At 53.2% G+C, this 9,715-nt stretch overlaps 1 protein-coding gene across 1 annotated transcript in view; it reads left to right on the top strand.

Moving 5' to 3' along the window:
- Positions 1-106: 106 nt before the first annotated feature.
- Positions 107-9,715, top strand: part of LOC104532415 (DNA damage-binding protein 1) — a gene marked incomplete at its 5' end in the record, with an annotated part of 11,116 nt that continues 1,507 nt past the window's right edge. The window contains 20 exon segments of the mRNA XM_010177622.1: positions 107-204; positions 1,548-1,706; positions 2,093-2,176; positions 2,362-2,478; positions 2,853-2,955; positions 3,111-3,186; positions 3,267-3,375; positions 3,539-3,717; positions 3,819-3,982; positions 4,068-4,096; positions 4,098-4,191; positions 4,622-4,829; positions 4,990-5,085; positions 5,330-5,441; positions 6,028-6,151; positions 7,113-7,277; positions 7,695-7,789; positions 7,952-8,122; positions 9,176-9,285; positions 9,490-9,659. Coding sequence (XP_010175924.1) covers positions 107-204; positions 1,548-1,706; positions 2,093-2,176; positions 2,362-2,478; positions 2,853-2,955; positions 3,111-3,186; positions 3,267-3,375; positions 3,539-3,717; positions 3,819-3,982; positions 4,068-4,096; positions 4,098-4,191; positions 4,622-4,829; positions 4,990-5,085; positions 5,330-5,441; positions 6,028-6,151; positions 7,113-7,277; positions 7,695-7,789; positions 7,952-8,122; positions 9,176-9,285; positions 9,490-9,659 — 2,463 coding nt within the window.

The following is a 9,715-nucleotide window of genomic DNA, read 5'->3' as shown; positions in this document are numbered from 1 at the left end:
GGTCCCTTCCAATCCCCACCATCCTGTGATTTCTCTCTCGAGGCTGAAGGTCTCGTGCTGCACAGGTTCTCTCATTTAAAGATGTTTGTTTTCTTTCCCTGTGCAGTGCCAGAGCCTTTTGGAGGCGCGATCATCATTGGGCAGGAGTCTATCACCTACCACAACGGGGATAAATACCTCGCCATAGCTCCACCTATCATCAAGGTGAGTGACTACTGAGGTCTAGAACCATGTCCTGTGTGATTCCTCCATTCCCAGGTGACTCTCCAGAGTGCTGGTGGGATATTGGGCTACTGGTAGTCACGGATTTAAACAGCTTTTGTCTCCAGGTGTAGTTTCATAAAGCCACATGGAGAGGTTTGGTGAGTGTGAGTGTTTCACACGATGCCTGGGCTGTGTTTTTGGGGACTGAGGGACGTGTGTGATCCTTGTACTGGTGGCAGCACGTGCTTGCACTGCAGTCTGTTGCTCTGCTCCCTGCAGAGTGTTTGGAAACGGTGCAGTAAAGCTGAAATCTTGTTTGGCCCCCAGAGAAAGGGATGAATTAGGAGGTAGAACGTGGTTTGGGCATGGGTCCAGGCTCATGGTATCATTTCAGGCAGCAAAAGATATGAATGAACCCCTTGGAGACTTGAGTCCACCAGTGTATGACTGGGACACTTGTTCAAAGGGAAAAAGACTTAGAGAGTTTGTGACAGAAGTTGGGTTTGTGGGTTTTGTCAGAGGGACATTCCAGGACCAGTTCCCACATTTAAACAGTAGAGGAAACACCAATGGTGCGGCTGAGGCGCTGCTCAGGGCGGAAAGAGGGCTTGAGCTGTGATCAAAAGGTCCTTTTCAGGAGGAAATAATGTCAGGCTAGAAAAGAACTCTAAATCTGGGGTGGAGAAACACTTGCCTGAGTGCCTGCAAGCTCTCAGAGCTCCGCTGAGGCTCTGTGATGGAGTCTGTGGTGTTGGAGCAGGCGGAGCGAGTCATCTGTGCTCTGCTGACGTCCAGATCTGAGCCTTCACCTGCAAGCAGAGTGCAGGAGCCTCTGTACTCAAGACCAGTGGAGATATTTGTGTACAATCAAAGATCTGCAAGTTCAGGATTTTGAAACCAACCTCAGATATGTTGACAGAAGATGAGGCAGCATCCACCAACAGAGCAAAACGTCCAGAGATGGAGCTGGCTGGGAGCTCTGCAGATCCCCAAGAGCATCCCTACATCTATGGAAGTCCCAGCTTTAGGAAAACAGGTTTTCTGGTGGCATCTTTCCTGGGCTGTGGACAAGCTGGTGACAGATTTAATTTAGGAACCTGAAGTGGTTCCTAATGACCAAAAATGAGATCATTTGGCCACAGATTTGTGTTTTCTGATATGATTTATTGAAGGGTGAATCCAGCCCTCTCCCTCTGCTCAGGAGGAGCGCCCTGGCGTGGGACTTTGATGTGCTGTGGATGTGGTTGTTCCCTTCTGGGTGGACAGAGGTGGATCCTTGCTAGATGCCCTTTTTGGGGTGATTTCAACAAGTTCCTAAAAATTCTCTCCTCCTTTGCACGCAGCAAAGTACAATCGTGTGCCACAACCGCGTGGATCCCAACGGGTCCCGTTACTTGCTGGGGGACATGGAAGGACGTCTCTTCATGCTGCTCCTGGAGAAGGAGGAACAGATGGATGGCACTGTCACCTTGAAGGACCTGCGTGTGGAACTGCTCGGCGAGGTCAGGCTCGGTCCCATCGCGTGCGCTGTCCCTGTCACTTCTCACCATGGGGCTGGGAGGCTCCACAGGCTGGAAATGCTCTGCTGAGGGGCAGGATCGGTGTCTCTTCTGGTGCCCAGGGTGGGGTGATGTTTCCCAGTTGTCCCAGCTCTGGGAAACTCAGTTGCTGGGAAATTCCCTGTCTGGGCACTTGGAAGTTCACACCATTTTCCCAGGTTTTTTGCCTGGTGTTTGCACACTGTCCCCGCGAGAAGCTTGGACTGTCTGTGGGTTTTGTAAAGGGATTAAATTCCCCTCCTGTGCCCAGGGTCTTCCCGTTGGTTGTGGGGTGTGGCAGGGTCTTTTTCATGCTAGTGATGGTTCATCTGTGTCATCTCAATTCCCAGACATCCATTGCAGAGTGCTTGACCTACCTGGACAATGGAGTCGTGTTTGTTGGCTCTCGCCTTGGAGATTCCCAGCTTGTGAAGGTACCTGATGACTCTCTTCTGGCTTTAGTTGTGTGTTCAGCCAGAATTTTGTACATATTTCTTTTCACCATGGCCTCAAGAGGTGCATGTGGATAAATTGTCCTTTCTTCTCCTTGTCTGCCCTACACTCCATCCACTTGCTTGGTCTTGCTCGTTGAAAAGCCGATGATTATGTTTATTCGTAGCTCAACGTGGACAGCAACGAGCAAGGCTCCTATGTAGTAGCTATGGAGACCTTCACCAACCTCGGTCCCATCGTTGACATGTGTGTGGTGGACCTGGAAAGACAAGGCCAAGGGCAGGTAACGTTGATTCTGCTTTTCTTTGCTCAGAACTGAGGATATCTGGGCCAACCAGGTGTATGTGTGGGTTGTCCATGGAAGGAAAAGACTGCAAACCATTTATAGGAGGATCTCAAAGGCTTATCCAGGTGCAGGGGTGGTATTGAGGTCTTACAATGAAGAGTGGTGTGAGTGGGGAGGGTCATTCTTGGATGCCCTCGTTCATGAGGAAGTGGTTGTCTTTGTGCGATGAGGAAGGATCAGCTGCTGTAAAACTTCCTCTGAGAAGTGGAGAAGAGGAGTTCCCCACCATCCTCCCCTGAACCCATTGCTACGAGGAGGAGTGGGGAAGCTTCCCAACAATGGTTGGTAAAAATCATCTGGTTTTCCTCCAGCTGGTCACGTGCTCAGGTGCATTTAAAGAGGGTTCCCTGCGGATCATCCGGAACGGCATCGGGATTCACGAACACGCCAGCATTGACTTACCGGGGATTAAAGGTGTGTGAGCTGCTCAGAGCTGTCAGACACAACCCACAACCCTGAGAGAGCCCACTGGGGACACAGACTGAGGGTGGGCTGTGGAGCAGGGGACTTGCTACCCATCAGCTTTTGGGATGGTCGCTGTGAGCAAATGTGACCTCTCTTTGTCACAGGTTTGTGGCCCCTGAGGTCGGACTGTCATCGTGAAACAGACAATACCTTGGTGTTGTCCTTTGTTGGCCAGACCAGGTAAGGTGGGATTAACTCTGAGTCAGGCTCTCAGCCAGGTGTTGGAGTGTGATATAACAGGAGTTGCCTTTCCTCTTCAGGGTTCTTATGTTAAATGGAGAGGAAGTAGAAGAAACAGAGCTCACAGGGTTTGTGGATGATCAGCAGACTTTCTTCTGCGGCAATGTGGCCCATCAGCAATTGATCCAGGTAATGCAGATGGGTCTCATGGTGACCCTACAGCCCTTATTGCTTGTGGGGCTGACCTAGACCCACCTTCCTTATCACTGACAGGGTTTGCAGTGCTTCCCTGGGCCCATGTCAGAAGGGAGGTGTTGTTCTGGCTCTGAGCAGAGATGTTCTCTCTCCCCAGATCACCTCTGCCTCTGTGAGACTGGTTAGTCAAGAGCCCAAAGCCCTGGTGAGTGAATGGAAAGAACCCAATGGAAAGAACATCAGCGTGGCTTCCTGCAACAGTAACCAGGTGGTGGTGGCTGTGGGACGAGCCCTGTACTACCTGGAGATCCGACCCCAGGAGCTCAGGCAGATCAGGTGAGTGAACATCTCTTGTCCTCACCTGAGGGCTCTCAGCCTCTGCTGTCTGTCTTTGGGCTCCAGACTGACACCTCTGTCTGCTTCCTCCTTCCTGCCAGCTGCACAGAAATGGAGCATGAAGTTGCTTGCCTGGACATCACCCCTTTGGGGGACACTAACGGCATGTCCCCTCTGTGTGCAATCGGGCTCTGGACTGACATCTCTGCCCGCATCCTCAAGCTGCCTTCGTTTGAACTGCTGCACAAGGAGATGCTGGGAGGAGGTAGGGCTCTCCTGGGGCTGGTGGCTGTGGTCACTGATCTACCTGAGTTGTGAGTGACATCAACCTTCTCTTCTGCTCCCTGCAGAAATTATCCCTCGCTTTTTTTTTTCCTCTCTCCATCTTGCTGACAACTTTGGAAAGCAGCCACTACCTGCTGTGTGCCCTGGGGGATGGAGCTCTCTTCTACTTTGGGCTCAGCCTCGAGACAGGTGACTACAGGGCCTGGCACTGAGCGGGCTGCTGGAGAGGGTGACTGGGCTCCTGCCCTCTTGTTTGACACAATTTCCTTCATCTTTCTGGAGAGAGAGCTTTTTTTTTTCTTGTGTTCTCACGGTGATGGGGTTGTTCTCAGGTGGGACTGGCTGTGGGCACTGGGAGTTGGTGGATTTCTCCAGCAGACTCTGGAGGATCCCAGACTGGTTTGGGTGGGAAGGGACCTTCAAGCTCCTGCAGTTCCAACCCCCCTGCCAGCAGCAGGGACACCTTCCACTAGACCAGGTTGCTCAAAGCCTCATCCAACCTGGCCTTCAACACTTTTTTGGGGGAGAACCAGCCACAGCTTCTCTGGCCAACCTGGGACACTGTCTCACCACCCTCACAGTTGTGGCAGCTCCCAACCCCGCTGCTCCTTCCCTGCAGGCTTGCTGAGTGACCGCAAGAAGGTGACCCTGGGGACCCAGCCCACTGTCCTGAGGACTTTCCGCTCTCTCTCCACCACCAATGTCTTTGCCTGCTCTGACCGCCCCACCGTCATCTACAGCAGTAACCACAAGCTGGTCTTCTCCAATGTCAACCTGAAGGAGGTGAACTACATGTGTCCCCTCAATTCGGATGGGTATCCTGACAGGTGAGCCTGGCTTATGTGACATGGGGTGAGGGAGGTTGGGATGCTGCCGTGGGATCCTGGGATCAGCAGTTTTGAGGGGGTTGGAGATGAGGGAGGTTCTTGCTGTTCCATCCACCTTAGAAGTGTCATCACTCATGGGTTTTTTTTCCCCCCCATACAGCTTGGCTTTGGCCAATAACAGCACCCTGACAATTGGCACCATCGATGAGATCCAGAAGCTGCACATCCGCACGGTTCCCCTCTATGAATCACCCAGGTGAGCTGAGCAGGGGGAGGCAACCTGGCTTGAGGACCCCTGCTCTGCTGCACAGGATGAGTTTGAGGGGAGACTTCGTGGTCAGCGTTCCTGTTGTGGGCTCGGTCAGCACACAGACTGAATTGGTGACTTGTGCTGAGAGCAGCAAGCCAACAACTCTGCCTCTTGTCACCAGAACCTCTGTGCTCTCCTTGGAGTGGCCTTTCCTGGTTCTCCTGCCCACACAGCTCTGTTTGTCCCACAGGAAGATCTGCTACCAAGAGGTATCTCAGTGCTTCGGCGTGCTCTCAAGTCGTATCGAGGTGCAGGATGCCAGTGGGGGCACGACTGCGCTCAGACCCAGCGCCAGCACCCAGGTGAGGGGTAGCTGCTAGATCATCCCTGAGCTCCATGACTGTCATAGTTCTTCAGATCAAACCATGATGGAGATTTTCCTTGACAATCTTCTCTTCCAAAGCTCTGAGTGCAAGCTCTGCCTTTGGCAGCCTGGGAGGAGATGGGGTGGTAAGATCTCTCTGTGGTGGTGAGAAGGGCTCTCTGGATGGATCTCTGTCCACTTTGGCATGTTCACTGTTCCATCAGATCACCTTTGTGTTTGGGTGCTGCTCCTTCAGTCTCCCATACAGGTTTCTCTTTGGTCACAAGTGGTTTTCTTCTCCCAGGGGTGGAGGCACAAGTCTTCTTCAGGCAGTAGCTCTGGTGAAAGCCACAACTTTGCCTAAACTCTTCTATTAATGCTGCTGCTCAGCAGTGGTACATCTACTGTGCATGTCACACATCTCTGCTGGTGCAGGGAGTGTTCCTTCACTCAGGCCCAGGGACCTCCTTCCTTCACCTTCTCTCCCACTGATTCTCCTGGTTCCCAGTTGCCTCAGCTGGTGTGGAGCAGCGTGAGGATATTCCAAGTAGCACAAGGATGTGACTGATCTTATTGTGTCCTAGGCCTTGTCCAGCAGCGTGAGCACCAGCAAGCTGTTCTCCAGCAGCACAGCACCACATGAGACATCCTTTGGAGAGGAGGTGGAGGTGCACAACCTGCTCATCATAGATCAGCACACCTTCGAAGGTACCGGTCCCAAATGCTGACCATACCCTAGTCCAGTTTTCTCCTCCAGGATAAGCCCATCGGTGTGTGGCTGAGACTTGTGATCTTCACAGATGATCTTGTGAAGATCTCTGATCATAGAATCCCAGACTGGTTTGGGTGGGAAGGGACCTTAAAGCTCATCCAGTTCCACCCCCCCTGCCAGCAGCAGGGACCCCTTCCACTAGACCAGGTTGCTCAAAGCCTCATCCAGCCTGGCCGAGAACACTTCCAGGGAGGAGCAGCCACAGCTTCTCTGGCCAACCTGGGACACTGTCTCACCACCCTCACACCAAACAATTTCTTCCTCACATCTCATCTCCATCTCCCCTCTGACACTTTCAACCCATCACCCCTTGTTCTGTCACTCCCTGCCCTTGGCCAAAGTCCCTCCCCAGCCTTCCTGGAGCCCCTTCAGGTACTGGGAGGCCACTAGAAGGTCTCCCCGGAGCCTTCTCTTCTCCCGGCTGAACAGCCCCAACTCTCTCAGCCTGTCCTCACAGCAGAGCTGCTCCAGCCCTCGCATCATCCTTGTGGCCTCCTCTGCACTGGCTCCAGTAGCTCCATGTCCTTGTGCTGTTGGTGGCCCCAGAACTGGATGCAGCACTGCAGGGTGGGGTCTCACAAGATCTTACACATTTCCTTCAGTCAAAGCATTTTTCCTGCTTTTTTTTTTTGAATGAACTTGATGATCTTCAAGGTCTTTTCCAACCAAAACAATTCTGTGATTCCTGGAGGAGCATCAGCCATAGGTTTAAGGCATAGTGGTTTCTTTGATGGTGCAAGGTGGTGGTGGGGAATAGGAGAGGGGATCTCCAGGTGACCATCTTGGACATGTCTGAAGTTTTCAGCTGCTCCTAGGCAAGCTGCTCTGCCCATACCTGGAGGTGCTGCCTGTTGGGACCTGGAGGACCCAGTTGTTTCTGCTTTTCCCTTTGCCCAGTGCTTCATGCTCACCAGTTCCTGCAAAACGAATACGCCCTCAGCCTGGTCTCCTGCAAGCTTGGCAAGGATCCAAACACCTACTTCATCGTGGGCACTGCCATGGTGTATCCCGAGGAGGCAGAGCCCAAACAGGGCCGCATCGTTGTCTTCCACTACTCAGATGGTAAGAGCAAGGTCTTCTCACATGACCAAGTCCAGCTGCTTGAGGGAGATCGGAGATGAGCTCCTCAGGCCCAAGAGAGCTCAGGTCCCAGCAGCAGGCAGAGGTTTTTCTCTCAGGGCCTGCTCTCCACTGCCCACAGACACGATGTGTAGGTGCTGTCACTCTCCTGTGGCTATCCCAGCGTGTTCCCTTTCCCCCTGTATCCTAGAGAAGCCCAAGAATCCCTCACCAGAACTGGATTCTGGGAGTTGCTTTCTGTGTGTCTGTCCCTGTGGTCACATCACTCCTGTGTCACTTACCCACAGATCCCCTGAGACCGTTTCAAAGGGAATCAGTGTTGTTTTGAGCAGCTCACCTGGGTTTGTCACCCTTGGGAGCACAGGACAACTAACAGGGTGGTGTGTGGGTTTATTCCAGGGAAGCTGCAGAGCCTGGCTGAGAAGGAGGTCAAGGGAGCCGTGTACTCCATGGTGGAGTTCAACGGGAAGCTGTTAGCCAGCATCAACAGCACGGTAGGGCTCTTGCAAGACCCTGACTTGTTTTGGGAGCACATTTCAGAGCTGGAAGCTGCTCGAGTTGTGTGGGTGTCAGCCAGGTCCATGATCTCTGCTGGGGAGTGTGTCCTGGCTGGCATGGGTGTCCGTGCTGGCTCAGAGCTGTCCCCCATCCTTCAGGTGCGCCTCTACGAGTGGACAGCAGAGAAGGAGCTGCGCACGGAGTGCAACCATTACAACAACATCATGGCTCTCTACCTGAAGACCAAGGGAGACTTCATCCTTGTGGGAGATCTGATGCGATCTGTCCTCCTCCTTGCATACAAACCCATGGAAGGAAACTTTGAGGAGGTATCAGTGCTTGGTTGAAGGGCTGCTGGAAGCCTGTGCTGCCTGTTCCTATAGAGTCTGGGCAGGGGGAACGATGTTTAAGGTGCTAACAGAAGGAGCTTGGCTCAGCCCACCTTGCCAGCCCTTTGAAGACAGGGATTTAGGGCTGTGCAATGAGAGCAGCATCACCTGGACATGCTTTTAGACAGATCCCTGTGGTTTCTGGAGGGATGGATCCAAGGGTTTCCAGGGAACTGGGCAATGAATTAGCAACCTTGAGAAGAACAGGCTTTGGGTGAGTGCCTGGTGCCTGCCAGGGTGGGGAGCTGCCATCTGGAGTTGTACAGTTGGAACAGCTCCGTGTGACTGTGGCTGCATCTCTGTTGACAAACACAGTGTAGAACTGAGGGAACTGGGGTTGTTGAGCCTGGAGAAAAGGAGGCTGAGGGGAGACCTTGTGGCTCTGTGCAAGTCCCTTGGAGGAGGGTGGAGAGAGGTGGGGGTGGGTCTGTTCAACCAAGGCCCAAGGGACAGGACAAGAGGAAATGGGCTCCAGTTGTGGCCAGGGCAGTTGAGATGGGATGTGAGGAAGAATTTCTTTGCTGCAAGGGTTCTGAGGCATTGGAAGGGGTTGCCCAGGGCAGTGGTGGAGTCCCCATCCCTGGAGGGATTGAAGAGTCGTGTAGACACAGTGCTGAGGGACATGGGTTAGTCATAGGGGACTGGTCAGTGGTGGGTTCATGGTTGGACTCGATGATCTCAAAGGGCTTTTCCAGTCGAGCCAATTCTGTGTCTATTCTGTTTCTGTAGCTGGGGATGAAGCAGGCGTGGGGACAGTCTGTGCCCTTAAATTGTTAGAGTGGCTCTGGCCATGGCTTGGCACGAGCTGGTCTGAGTTTGCCCAGGGGATTGTCTGAGTGTCACTGGGACCAGGGCCATCAGCTGCTTCATCCAGCAGAGAGGGACAGACTGGATCCCACCTCACTCCTGAATGTTACAGTTGAGTGAAAGAAAAATGCTGGATGAGAGAACAGACCATCTGTGCCCACTGCCTCTCCTCTTGTCCCCTTCCAGATTGCCCGGGACTTCAATCCAAACTGGATGAGTGCTGTGGAAATCCTGGACGACGACAACTTCTTAGGAGCAGAGAACGCTTTCAATTTGTTTGTGTGCCAGAAGGACAGGTGAGCTGGCTGTGAGGGGATGTGGCAGCGTGTGACAGGAGGGATGGGGTGATAGGACCTTCTGGTCTCCTCCACATTAGAGCTACAGAGGCCTGTGTGTCAGGCAGGAAAGCTGGGAGGAGCATGAACATTCCCAGCTCTGAGGAGCAGGGGAAGCTTTCATGTCACCCCAGCACACACTGAACAAGGTGCTTTGGATTTCAGCGCGGCCACAACCGATGAGGAACGCCAGCACTTGCAGGAGGTGGGGTTGTCCCACCTGGGAGAGTTTGTCAATGTTTTCTGTCACGGATCTCTGGTCATGCAGAACCTGGGTGAGACGTCCACACCAACTCAGGGCTCGGTTCTCTTCGGCACAGTCAACGGCATGATTGGTAAGGGTCAGGGATCACCAGCCTGAGCAGGAGGAGGGTGACAGGTCCCCTTCCCT

The sequence above is a fragment of the Antrostomus carolinensis genome, unplaced genomic scaffold (assembly GCF_000700745.2).
Source record: "Antrostomus carolinensis isolate BGI_N321 unplaced genomic scaffold, ASM70074v2 scaffold25240, whole genome shotgun sequence".
In the NCBI taxonomy this organism is placed as follows: domain Eukaryota; kingdom Metazoa; phylum Chordata; class Aves; order Caprimulgiformes; family Caprimulgidae; genus Antrostomus; species Antrostomus carolinensis.
This window is presented reverse-complemented; position numbering and strand designations above follow the sequence as displayed.